This window comes from Solanum pennellii, chromosome 2 (assembly GCF_001406875.1).
Source record: "Solanum pennellii chromosome 2, SPENNV200".
Lineage (NCBI taxonomy): Eukaryota > Viridiplantae > Streptophyta > Magnoliopsida > Solanales > Solanaceae > Solanum > Solanum pennellii.
In genome coordinates, this window is record NC_028638.1 from 55,193,437 (window position 1) to 55,207,442 (window position 14,006).

At 31.7% G+C, this 14,006-nt stretch overlaps 1 protein-coding gene, 1 long non-coding RNA gene and 1 other non-coding gene across 3 annotated transcripts; 1 reads left to right on the forward strand and 2 right to left on the reverse strand.

Annotated features, from left to right (window-relative positions):
- Nucleotides 1-1,060: 1,060 nt before the first annotated feature.
- On the reverse strand, nt 1,061-1,132 carry TRNAT-CGU. The gene has a single exon. It is a non-coding gene; the product is annotated as a tRNA-Thr (tRNA).
- Nucleotides 1,133-1,560: 428 nt separating this feature from the next.
- On the reverse strand, nt 1,561-6,672 carry LOC107009672 (protein LONGIFOLIA 1). The gene is made up of 7 exons (XM_015209011.2): nt 6,536-6,672; nt 6,214-6,424; nt 5,094-5,140; nt 3,835-5,006; nt 3,180-3,702; nt 2,949-3,099; nt 1,561-2,519 (listed from the first exon to the last, which is right to left on the reverse strand). The coding sequence occupies exons 2-7, from the start codon at nt 6,365-6,367 to the stop codon at nt 1,741-1,743; spliced, it is 2,826 nt and encodes a 941-aa protein (XP_015064497.1). The 5' UTR covers nt 6,368-6,424; nt 6,536-6,672; the 3' UTR covers nt 1,561-1,740.
- On the forward strand, nt 4,497-6,837 carry LOC107009728. The gene is made up of 3 exons (XR_001455479.2): nt 4,497-4,627; nt 4,757-4,888; nt 6,565-6,837. It is a non-coding gene; the product is annotated as an uncharacterized LOC107009728 (long non-coding RNA).
- Nucleotides 6,838-14,006: the final 7,169 nt, after the last annotated feature.

Sequence of the window (14,006 nt, forward strand, 5' to 3'; positions counted from 1 at the left end):
TAATTAATCAATGTATTAATTTTTCTAAGTTGATATTTTCAAAATTAATTAACTACACTATTAAAGATATAATAGGAAGAATATGAGTCATGTATTTGAGAAAGATGAAAATGCCCAATTTTCTTGTATGATTCTTGTGCTTAAAGCCAGTTCCTGTAGGCTTTAGCCCTCCGAAATTAAGAAGAGAAAATGAAGGCCCAATTGAAAAGGTTCACTTACGTAATAAATATATTATAATAAAAAAATATTTATCATTTATAGCAATAACTATTTTTTCACCTGACCACTTTTAATTCATTTATAATACAAGTTTAATACATATTACAAATATAATACAAATTTTAATGATGGATAATACATTTATCACATATTTTAATACACTTATAATACATAATATATTTCAAAAAAAAAATTCAAATATATTGCATACATAATTCACTTTTAATACATATTACAAATTTATCACAATATTACTATAAATGGTAATAAATAAAAAGTATCACTAAAATTACTATAAATGATAATAAATAAAAAGTATCACTAAAATTAGTAATTATTTTTTAAAATGTCTTAGTTTAATAATTGGGAAACTTACATAAATATACTATAAAAAAAAATATTTACCATTTATAGCAATAATATTTTTACCTCACTTGATCACTTTTAATTCATTTATAATACAAGTTTAATACATATTACAAAGAACAATTTATTATTCACATATAATACAAATTTTAATAATGAATAATATATTTATCACACATTTTAATACACTTATAATACAATGTGACAATTTTTTTACCAAACAAACATAATATATTTCAAAAAACAATTATAATTCATATATATTGCATACATAATTCACTTTTAATACATATTACAAATTTAACAAAGCATTGCTATAAATGGTAATAAACAAAAAGTATCGCTAAAATCAGTAATTATTTTTTAAAATGTATTAATTTATGTAATTTTTCCTTAATAATTTTTCCTTCTTTTTTGAAGACAAAGGCCTAAAATCTAAATAGGTTCCCGGCCCAGAGGAAGCCCAAAAATAATAAGCTCCCGGCGAGGATCGAACTCGCGACCTTTCGCTTACGAAGCGAACGCACTACCACTATGCTACGGAAGCTTCTACATGTTCTATATCATAGTCATTTTTATTGATAATTATTTAATTTTCTATATACTGAAAATAATAAAATTCATCTCTTTTGGACGGTCTCTCGATTCAACAGAAGCTGTGGTGTGGCTATCAAGGAAGGCGTTAGGACAAGTTCGAGGTGAAGGCAAGTTGGTGTAAACACAAAGTATATTGTGAATGAAATCTGGAAAAGTACATGTAAATACTCATATGGAAGTGCAGGACAAATATATGTATATATATATTGGATAGTTTGTGAAATTGCATTTACAGTAATCTCCCAAATTCGTAACCCTAGATAGATCATTGTTAGAATTTGATTATCGAATTCAGCTGTACAATGCGATGCCGAGAGAGCTTATATGTAAAAAATTATGGATTGGAATAACTTCAGTTATAGTATGATGGACAATAGACACCCAGAAATTTGGTTAAAATATGAACAGAAGCATCTCTGTTTATGCAAATAAAACAGCATCATTTTTCTGCTTTACATTTGCCTTGATACGTTTATATCTTACTTTTGCTAGCATCTCATATGTAAAAAAGTGAAACATTAGATTTGTACATGAAATAGAGCACAGAAGCTTGATCATTTAGTTGGTAAATAGTTGCCTACAATGCCTTTTTGTTCTTATCTGCTGCTCTCTGGCCTCATCACTTATTATTTCTGTAATCAGGTCTTTATATATTAAGCGCTCCACATCCAAAATCAACGATGGAATTTCACTGTCACCGTTTGTCCAATCTTCGGACTGATGCCTTAAATCTGCATTTAGGATACTTATCAAGTCATCTTCTTCAGAATCCATGCCAACCTTTTTAGCATTGAGTAGGTCTATGTCTGACTGCAGTTCCTTCTGGAGCTGCTGTGCACTTAAATGATCTTGTCCCTGCATTAAACAGCTTTCTGATGCTAGTTTGCGGGCAAGTATCTCATCGACTGTGTCAAAGACGTTCTTTCTGTGCATTTTCTGATTAAACTCCATCCGAGCACTCGTTTTGCTGTGTTCAGTTGCTGGAATAGCGCGCTCCTCAGTCTGTTCCAGGATATGAAACAACTTCTGGTCGATCAAATGGCCGGATGAATGAAGCTGAATGGCCATGGAGACGGAGTCCACGTCCTTGAGAAGGCCAGATGCCAGTAGTATTTTGGTGATGTATCTGTGGTCAGGATTATGATTCTGGCTCAAGGATCCAAACTGGTCTGTACTCGCTCCATAGCTGGAGTCCAGTAGTCTGAGTTGGTTAACCAGGTCCTTAATGCGCTCTAATTTCTTCTGGGTGGTGGCCTCAGTGCCAAGATCTATCCTCTTGCTGTAAGGTGAGTGATCCTGGTATTCTAGGTACCATAACTCGTCTGCAGCATCCTCAACTGTTCAGGTGGAAAGGACATAAAAAGATTATTAGGGAAATCTTGCTTGTACATCAAAAATCAATTGTAACATAATTCTGCTCTGGTTAGTGAAAGGAAAATAAACAGCTAGATTACTCGGTCGTACGAGCTTGTACTAACTTGAGATCTCATGTAATCACTACTCAATCCTCAGCCAAGTTATGACAGTAAATAAGAGATACTAACATGCTTTCTCTGAACACTTAAAACTAGCTAAACTAACTGAACTACTTGTGTTGAACATTCAGTCATTTTTCAACAAAGCAATTTGTTGGATTTTCCTTCTCTTTGGCGACGTGCTTACCATTCATTTCTTCTTGTTTATTTCTGGAAGTCATGATTGTTTGTAGTTGGCAACAAAAGCAGATGTTTTACATAAATGTTTTACAGAACTAATGGTAACTATACCTCTAAATGCAGTTGTTTTCTTCTTCACAGGAGATGGTGAATCTTCTTCATAGAATGTGGCGTCAAGCACTGAGACAGGACTTGGCTGTTCAATTGTAGAAATTGCAAGTTCAGCCATTGTTCTGTCTTCATTGAGCCTCAATATGTCACTCTGGATCAAGAAAAGTTAAAAGTCAGTTATTGGCCATGTGTAGGATAAAATAGATATGTACACGAAGATAAGTCACTCACTTTGTCTTTAGAATCCTCTAGTCTTTTAGCATTAACCCTAACGGAGTGATTTCTGCTTGTGACTTCTCCCTCTGCATGTGAGCTCAAACTGTTGTTGCTTTCTGATTGTAAAGAAGCTGCATCACTTTGCTCACTGAAATTTCTTGTGCTGCTGCTAATCTCACTCAATTCCTCATCAACTCGGAGCAGATTGTTGGGCTTTGCTTGCAGTCTCCTTTTTGAAGAGCCTGATTCTTTGGATTGCTTAATTGATTGCCGTCTGACCCTGCTGAATTCTGGTGATGTAGTGGTTGGACAAGATTGCTTCTTCTTCTGTAGTGGTCTTGGACTTACAGTTCCAGAATTCCTTCCTATTGCAGGATAGCTTCCTTCCTTTTGTTGGCGTAATGTTGGGTTTTGCACTGCCCTTGATGTTCCTTCTTTGGTCTTCCTGTCTGGTGAAGGAAGAAGCCAACCAGAATCTCTGATATTTTTCGCTCTAGGTGTCACATCTTTCCAAGTTTTCTTGTCAGCTGTATCCTCTCTGTTATATACAAGGTCTTTAGTGAAGAGTTCTTGAAATTTGGGGACATTTGCAGTTAAGAAAGGGGAACATGCAATACAAATGTTATATCTTAGTTTGGATTGTTTCATAGTTATATTGAAAGATTCTGACCTTTTTGGTGGGCGAGTTCCCCTTATGGTTGGAGAGAGCAGATTGCATTGCTGCCTTTTCTGCACTATTTCCAAGTTCGCATCAGAGTCTGCCTGCTCTTCTGTTTGGACATCTAATCTTGCTCTTGTCTTCTGCATTGCTTCAAGAATCTGCTTCAGAGCTCTGAGATCCTTTCCGGACTTTCTGAACTCAAGTTCAGTTATCCTTTTCTCCATTTCACCATACACCGAGGAAGATAGCTTTGGACTCTGAATTGACAGTTCCACATCTGTGTTTCTTGCAGATGACTTGAGGGAAGTTCTGCTGGCCTCCGGTTGCCTCCAGGGAGCAGGTTCTAGTGGAAGCCGTGAAGTTGATGCTGCTCTCATGATTGAATTGGTAGATTTCATTCGTGGGGAGCCGAAATCCTTTTCATTAATCTGTGAGAACCACGTGACTTGATTATTCTTGCTCTTTTCAGCTGTTTTTATTGATACTGAAACAGAATCTTTGGTAGAGAAAGACTTAGGTATCACTGTATCGACTTCATTTGAGGGAATGGAATTTGGTAAAGCCTCCAAGCCCATAAGCTTTGCTACAACACTGGAAGATCTTTTGTGATCCCCTAAAAGAAAATTTGATCTGGATTCAGAGGCTGAGCTCCTGAAAGACTGTTCTCTACTGTCCAGTGAAAGTCTGGGAAGGTCCTTAAGCCTTATTGAAGAACGCATCGCTTCTCTCGAATCTCTTTCATCGTATGAGAAACGTGGATGATCTCTTGGTGCATGCTTTAGATCATCTTTTGAATTGCGAGGTGCTTCACGAAATTTAGCAGTTACATTCCTAGTACCATCAGATGGCTTCCCACAGTTTGGCTGCTGAAATGGCCTTGGAGAATCTATGTGCTTCATAACATGGACTTTACCTTCTACTTTGGTGACAGTTTTTACAGATAAACTACGGGCTTCCCTGTGCATCGAGTCCTTGACAACATCCCGGAAGTCAGGAGATTGCCGTCCAGAATGAGATGGAGAACTTGGTTGCTTGTATGACAGGGTTTTAGAAGGAGATTCTGGTAAGTTTCTTTGACCGCAAAGAGGTTGCTCTTCTTGTGGTTTTTTACTTTGTTCAACTTTTGGGTTAGCCTTGGATGACTCTACTTTGTTCCTGGCTACATCCCTTGGAGTCTTTTCCTGCAAATGCCAATCACATATTGGTAAGTTTTTCATGTGTGCTAGTTTTAATGATATCTCGATGAATGAAATTGTTCAAAATCTTACCGTAGCCAATTGCATTGTACATTTGGTCTCCATCTTGTCCGTAACACCTTCAGGACACATGAACCAGTGGTGAGATTTTCTAATTTAATTAAACTAAAGGAACTAACTACATGACTTATAATATTTATATCAAGATAACAATGTGAGTGCGGAAGATTTTTTGTGGTTTAGAATATTTAAGCTAGTAGAAGTGCGGAAGTACATCATTATGTTTCAGCAGGAGAAAATCCAAGTTTCTGTAAGCTCCACTACTTAATTGAGTCTGGAAGTAGTGTATCTGTATTTAGATTTGTAAACACGAGATTGTTTTTTTAGCTTATGAAAGTATACAAGAGGCAGAAAGAACCAGAATGCTGATAATTGTAATTAGCACATTTTAAAGATAATTGCTTAGGTTAAGTAGTCAATTCTGAATCTTAATGTGGCGTTTATTTGATCTTCTTTAAAACTTGAATATGCAAATTTCTTTTTTAGTATTTGTTCCACTGGTTCTTTAAAGACTTGAAAATTTGAGTTTTTGAACTTTAGTTTATTTAGAAACTTCTAAATAACGCCAAGTTTGCATAACGGATTCCTTGATTAGGTTCCTACATTTCCAGCCTTCCTAAACCAATGTGATGTATAACAATCTTGAAAATGAAAACAATTTGATGGTTTACTTTGTAAAAACTTCTAAATAAAGCCAAGTTTGCATAATAGATTGCCTTTCATCTCTTCTTGAATCTAGGTCCTCAAATTAACCCTGATTACGTATTTCCACTTTTTCCTAATAAAGATATTATTCCCTCGTGCCAAGAAAATGATAGGATTGGACAAATTATTTAATTTTTGAAAAAATAAATTTCGTATTTAGAAACTTCACAAGGACTATAGATCGATGACAATATAAACTATGACTACTCAAGAAAATCATCCTAGTCACAGAAAATAATTTGATTTCGGATTACCAATGGTGTCGTGACAGAATTAGTTCGACAAAAACAGGTTCTGCACAATGAGTTTAGAGGGAGAAAAGAACAAAATTGACAGAACTGAGAGGCTTTATGGTATTTGATTTATTCACTTGCAAGATTGCAGAATAGGAAAAAAATACATTTTTTTGGTCAGAAAAGAGTAGTACCTGTGAGTAGCCTTTTGTGATTTTGACCATGAAGATGTTTGCCAATGAGGAAATGATGTCTATCAAACAATTGGAATAACCCATTCATGCATCCAATTTTCTTGTGCAGATCCTTGTTGTCCTCTGTTATAGAAGATAACATTCTTGCTGACATTTTTGTTGCTTTCTCAAAGTCCAAAATTGGCAGAAATCATATGGCCTTATGCACTTCCTATGAACAACAAGCAGAGGATATTGAAAAAAGAAAAAAAAACTATAAATAGCAACTCATTTTCTTGATTTGCATTCATTATTTGTTTTTAGATATGAAACTTAGACTTACCAGTGAATAAAAAAGGAAGCTTCTTGCAGGTAGAGACAGAAAAACGTAGTCAGAGTAAACTTAGCACAAATGTGGTGCTTCGAGATTGAGAATAATATGCAGCTGCAGAGTAGCAGAAATCTCCAGACCCAAGAACAGATGTTTTATTCATACAGCAAAATGGTAAGAATGTTTCTTGCCTAAGAAAGGTTATGTTCTGTGAACAGAGAGAAAGAGAGTTTTTATGTGTGTGAAATGTGGAAATATTAGCAATGAATGTGGCATATGCATTATATATATATAAAAAAACTGGTTTAGAATGATAGAGAAGATGGCGGGCAGAGAGATAGTTAATTATTCTGTTTACACTAAACGTATATTTATTGATTTAACGTAAATATCAAATTGATATAAAAAATAAATATGTATTAGCATAGAAAGAGGGTTATGTGGATATGGAAGAGGTGGGTCGGTCTGTCTAGTGTGGGGGGAGAGGTGGGTCATTTTCTACACAGTTTCATGTGGACAAAATAATAATGAGTAGAGAGGTGGGTCTGTAGAGGGGGTTAAGGAGTCTGTAGAATGGATCTCTCTTTTTCAAGTCACTACTAGTTGTATTAGATACATGGGCATGTGGAGTTTGTCAGATTAAATGTAAGAAAGTGGAATTATGTACTGGCAATACTGCCTCACAGAGTCTTTAAAGTCCTTTTGTTCAACCTTACACAATTTGACCTTATTGCCCTTGTGAAAACTCTATGAACATGAACATGATCATCATCATGCTGCCATATGGCATTTGGCAGATAATGCTTTCAAATTTCTCTGTGGGTTTTCATTTAATACTCTTAAATATATCTGTTCATCCTATTATGCCTCACATTCACAGCCTGGCTATGCCTAAATATTTGTCTATCGTGTTTTTATTTGGAGCTGACTCCTTTACCTCCAAATATTCCTGATACATATATATCATGTTCCTTCTCTTTTGTTTCTTTTATTAAAATAAAATGATTCTAAACACCTTTCACTAAAATCTGGAAGTTCTCATGTTTGCGTAATACTTGGTGAGTAGCGTTACTCAATACTAATATGAAGAAAAATAGCAAATAATAATCGGTAAAATAGTCTAAGTGCATTAATTCGTGATATGCATTTTTGTGGCATGTGGACAAAGCCGCCCTTGATCATATGGGTGTTCATCTTTTTTGTGTACGAAGCTTTGAAAGTTAGCAATGATGCTTTTTTCTTTTGGTTCCTTTTTCATACTGTTTGTTTATCCCACTGAATTGAACTGCGACTCTATTTAAAGCTCATGTGTCAGTGATTTTTACTTGCTGTTTACTGAGGTAAAATTTTGCTATTCTAAAACTTCTCATTATTAGGTAAAATTTTGCTATTCTAAAAACTTCTCATTATTTTTTACACAGTGGGACACTTTTAGATTCGGCATAAATTATTAGTTTCATCTCTAATTATTAGCGGTCTTAAAAATATTATGTACTTAACTAATTAAACTCAAATACACTTGTACTTAAGTCTGTTGAAATAATTTTACGTCAGTCTAATACTCCATTTGTCTGTAATTACTTGTTTACTTTTGAATTAATACACTTGTTAAGAAAACAATGATTGTCATAGTGAATTTATTATTTTAGTCATGTTAATTATGAAGTAGATGAATTATATTTAAAATTTTCAAGAAATTCTCAAAGTAATTAACTGAAAATATAGTAAAAAAAAATTATTCTTTTTTAATATATTAAAATGAACACGTAAAAATAAATAAATAATTAAAATGTATAATTTAACCTGTTATTGTAAGTTTAGTTGATCATCACTTGAAGGTTACTCATCCACACTGTAGTTAAACAATTACTTACCTAATAATAATCAGCATTAAATGTTCTAAAGGTCCATATTGTATTATACTCTAGCAAGTAACATCCATTATACTACAAATTTCAATTCAAAATTTTATGATGGCGCTTCGTTTATTATTTTTGGCTTATTTTAAAGAACCCAAAAGGACCGCTGAATTATTATTTTTTGCTTTGGTCTTAGGTGGGGGCGGGTTCGGGGATTGATTAAAAAAATAGTGCCAGTCAATGCTTCATTTTTTAATTTTTCTCATTATTTTTGTTTTCATATTCATTTATTATTCTTGACTACATACATAATAATAAAATTATTAGTATTTCATAAAATACATAACATTGACTGGATTTTAAAATGAATTGAAGAGAGAAGTCGAAATAACTCCGTAATTTCTAGCGTATATACATTTTTTCACTAAGTTTTCTCTAATAGTAAATTCCAAATGACAAATGAATAATTTACCATTTGATGACAATAAAAACATATTGTTCAAGTAGCAGTAATAGATAAAAGGTCCAAACAGTTCTAGGGCTTGTAAATGCCACTGTTCAAATTCACTGATTTAGCTCATTGACTATCAAAACTAAGGTATAGTCGATCCATTAATACAAAATGTCCATTAATTTTTATATATATTTTAATTAAATCAGTAAAAAAAAAGTAAAAAAAATAGTCTTTCGTTATTTCAGTGAGATTTTTTCATGCATAATCAATAATAAATGAGTGGAACAATCATGTTTTATAACACAATTTTTCACTTGTAATTAATCAACACATAGAACATCAAAAATTAATTTACTATGGACCTCTTTATCCAAACAGCTAGTACAATTGGGATTGCATTGACCAACAGAACTCATTGAATGTTCACAAAGAGAATTTACTAATAACTTGTTTTCTAATCAATGTACTGATTCTAAGTATAATATTTATTATTAGTTGTGTTATAATTTAACGCGTTATAGAAAAATACAAAAGGTTAGATTGTTCTGGTAAGTACTACTACAAATCTTCAATTCCAATATCTACTATTTTCTTCAATCTTTTCTAAGCTAGCTGGTGTCTGTACTGAATATTTGTTAAATTGTCATATGCCTCTCCAACACATTTAATCCTTGTCGAGTTTTGTCACCGATGTATTCTTCTCAGACAATGACATTACTCAATTCAAGTTGCTATCCAAATATAATATTTGATATGATATGTTGTTACGTTCGAATCTTAAAAATAAAAAATTCTTAGTAGAAAGTGGTTTAATTCATTTTTTAAAATAAATATGAGTGTGAATTTAAAGTTATCGAATTAATAAATTTAAAATATAGAATACCTAAACAAACACAAAATAAAATAACAATATTTGATAATCAACCCATCCTTGTCAGCTTGTCTAGTTAAATGACAAAATTATTTCTTTATCTTGTATATTCTTCTTCGCTATAAATATTGCTCCATTATAATAGCCCATTAATAAAATTCCTTGCAACGAGCTTCATATTTGAGAGATTTTTTCTCAATTAATTTGACAATTTTATTAACGTCAAGTTGAATAACCAATTACTTTAAAACAATTGTTCAATTACTTGGGTCCACATAACAGTAACGACCTCTCAGTATATATTTACTCTATATACTATATAGTATATTTATACTAGTTGTAAATTAAACAATGGTTAGTAGGCATATCGTGCATATTTTTATTTCTAGCTCTAATTCTGTGCAGTACAATTATAAGTATAATTATTAATTTCAACCATGCGGATTCAATTATGTATGGGACGTATTTATACAGCAAAAAAAATGGACCCCGTGGTATATTCATTGTCATTATTATTAGTATTATTATATTAATAGCATAAGCCTATAATAAAGTTGTAACGGACCCTATAAGGAATTTCATTTTTGGACGCTATATTACTTGAGCTATTTAGCTTGGAAAAGTACAATTGCGTGTAGTATTAATCAGTACCAAATAAAGGTAGCTCACTAGCTAACTATTATTGTTATTATTTTTAGTTCTCTTTGTCTTAACCACAATTATAATCTATATATATGTCCAATTCCTAAAAATAGGTAAGATAGCTTTTATCATTTGTGTTGGATTTGTTGGCATTTTATTTGCCCTGATTTCTTACCATAAATAAGTTTTCCTTTTAGGAAAAGGTTTTGGATTGACTAATCCTTTTTCTGGTAGGAAAAGGTTTAGGACTTTATAAATAGAGGAATGTTCCTTCTAACTTAATCAGCATTCACAATGTAGTCTTAAAGGCTTTGAGAGTTTTGGTTAGGGGGAGAATTTATGGGTCACAAGCTTGATATGTTATCACTTGTGTGAACCTCCCATGTATACCGAGTGATTTGGTTGAGGTTGTTTCCCTCTGTATTTTGTACTCTCATATTTATACTGGATTGCTCATCTCCTTTGTGGACGTAGGTCGACTGACCGAACCACGTTAAATCTTTGTGTCTTTTGGTATATTTCTCGTTGTCTTCTTACTCGTAGTCTTTTGAGGTTTGCATTGCTAGTTTCCGCATTTACACCTACTTATTTACGGTCCTAACAGGATTTAAGTGACTGCTTAATTGCAAATAGCACGACCCATGCCTATGTTGTAACATGCTTCCATGTTCTGTTGTTATGAAATTGTAGGGTTATCTTTTAAAACAAGTTTAATTAGACCAATCCCCCCCCCCCAACAACAACAATAAGAGACTAATTAATATTTCAAGTTTGGATTTTGACATTCTTCTTGCATATTTTGTTTCATAAAGAAAAATCTTACTAAAATTTTTGAATCTGTCATCCTCCCGTTTTACTATACTTAGAAATTTATCATAGTAAACTAGAAAAAAGTATATAAAGAAGTAGTAGAGGAAAAAAAAATAGGGCCAAATTCGTACACCAAATTTCTTGAAGAAATTGAAAACCTTCATAACCACTCAAAGTTGAAAAGTATGGACGAGCTTACCTTATATTAATTTGAGGAAAATTATTTGAAGATGTTGGATATGCATGTGCGTTAATTAACTGTTATGTATTTAATTTGTTTTATGCATCATGATGGCTATATAGTGGTTAGGTTACATAGTACTATGAATGCGCACCTATATATTTGAAAGCGATCAACAACCAAATGGTTTTTAAATTTACTATTTCAATTTATTTTCATTACATTTATTTGTATTTAATATTTATGTCAAATCATATTAATTTATCACGATAAAATAACAAATTAATGTGAAGACACATGTCATGTAATATATTATATATATAACTATTACTATATATAAAAATAACGTGTCTAATATTTATTAAATCAATATAAACACTGCATGTGAATTAGTATTTATCATCAACTTCTAAATAGTTATCATATAATAGTAATAAACAACAAGCTTGTAAAATTCTTTTTTTAAGTGCGCGATCCAATAAATTAAAAAAGTTACCTAGCTCTAGTTAGATGGTCAACTCTTTTTTAAGCCACTAAATGTGGTTGACTTTTATTATCAAAGAAAATGAAATAACAAAATATAGAGGGGAAAATTTGGCAAAAATTAATATCAATATTATTTGATTGGAAAAAAGAGGGCCCTCAATTATAAAGATTAGCATTAAACTAATTAATTAAGTCAAAAAAAATCTAGCGTGTTTCTGGATTTTTGCTTTAAGTCATGTCATAATTAAAAGGCCTCATTAGGAGGATCAATATTCATGAGTTGATTAATGATTTTGGATGTCCGCAAAAACCTATACATATTATCTGCTTAGTCGGAGACTTCGTGGTTGGTTAATTAAATTATTTTTTTAATTAATAATTTTTAAAGATAATGCAAAATACAAATATTACAAGTAAAATGAATTTGGTGAAAAATATAACAAACACAACAAATGTCATTGGACTCATAAATAAAGATAAGTTCATTATATTATCCTCTTAGTTAATACATTTTTACTTTTAAGGAACGTTCAAATGATAAATATGATAATCAGAAGAATTATGTACGTAAAAGAATACAACACCTAGGTGTAGTCATCGTCTTTGATTAATCTATATATTTTTTTTCTACTTTAATTTCTTCGTCGGATTATGAATTGATATGAAATTTTAAAAAGTAATTAAAAAAATCTTTAGAATTTATGGTTTAAAACAAAAAAACTGAAGCAACTAAAATATCCTTTAATTTTGTAGTGTATACATGTTATATGAAAAGTTGAAACTTAAGAATTGTCTACAGAGAAAAAGACAATTTATTTATATAAACTATAAAAAAAAATAAGATAAACTAGTTAAAATAGAGACTATATATATTGGTAATAATTAGTTAGAAATTTCAAAATTGATAGATGTAAAGAATGATAAAATTTAGAATTTGAAGTCTCTATCTAAGATTAAATTATTATAGTAATAAGTAGTACCTAAAGAGGGAACTAAAAGAAGTGATAGTGATAGTAAAAGGAGGTATACAATATATCTTGATATCACATGCAAATTGGCATGAGGGATGTAGGAGTTAAAGATAGCAAGTTACCCCACAACTATACCTATCCTAATTTCTCTTTCTCTTTATATTATACTATGTTCCAAGAAACCTTCTGCCCCATTAGTCTTTCATCATTGCCCACATGAATACCCTACTTATCACCTTTCTATACCATGTGCACACACACCCTCCCCTCTAATTCTTTATTAATCATTAATTAATTACTGATCATCTGCCTTATATTTTATTATATATATATGAAACTTGTTAACTAATTAAGGATATTCTGGCTTGGCCTAGTGATTAATAAAGTGGATGAAAATTTTAGAGATTAAGGTTCAGATTTTAGTTACGTATAATACAAAAAGGTGTCGTGAGATTTCTTCTAGTAATTTAACATTGATGGATAGAGTAGTTATCTTATTCCTCTCTTGACAAAATAATTGAGATACGTGCAGATTAATCGGATATTATTATTATTTTGAAGAAAATAGTTGTTAACTTATTAACAAGGTTTGAATTAATAATGTTCAAATGACATTTCATTTCAAGGAAACTGTTTCACATTCTTTTGAGCTAAGCAAAAAAAGTAGTGGAGATAAATTATTAAACAAAGCATGCTTCTAAGAGGGGTTGGCTTTTGAATATATATTGTATTACTGTACAAAGTCAAGATTCCATATTGTTGTTATCACAAACATGATCACATGAGAGAGGGGAAAACAAGCAAGAAAGTTGATGGATCTGAGCTTTCCCTATAAGAAATCCACTTTTAGTATTTTTCAAATCAACTTCATAAATGATCCACTAAAACAATTCACATAATATATACTCTTGCTCCAATTTGCCTATACAATGAAGAAGTCTATCTTTAAAATAACGCATAATAAATAAATATATCATTTAACTTAGATTTATCTTTTAGGTATATCTTTTAATTTTGGGTGTACACAAGTAAAAATTCAAAGTTATATAAAAGGAAACAGGTTGATATATGCGTTATGTGGCATTCTACGTGGCTAGTCTGCATTTTATATGGTGTACTAACGTAATGCTATGTAAAATGTATATATACTTGTTCAATATTATACAAATTAAGTATCTATTCGTGCATATGTTGAATGACATCCACCCC

What these genes read in the sequence shown, in the direction of transcription:
- LOC107009672 (XM_015209011.2), bottom strand. Translation starts at nt 6,367, where the DNA reads ATGTCAGCAAGAATGTTATCTTCTATAACAGAGGACAACAAGGATCTG. An exon ending in TCACAAAAGGCTACTCACAG is followed by an intron (nt 5,141 to 6,213) that starts GTACTACTCTTT and finishes TGTGTCCTGAAG; the next exon opens with GTGTTACGGACAAGATGGAG. An exon ending in GTACAATGCAATTGGCTACG is followed by an intron (nt 5,007 to 5,093) that starts GTAAGATTTTGA and finishes TGGCATTTGCAG; the next exon opens with GAAAAGACTCCAAGGGATGT.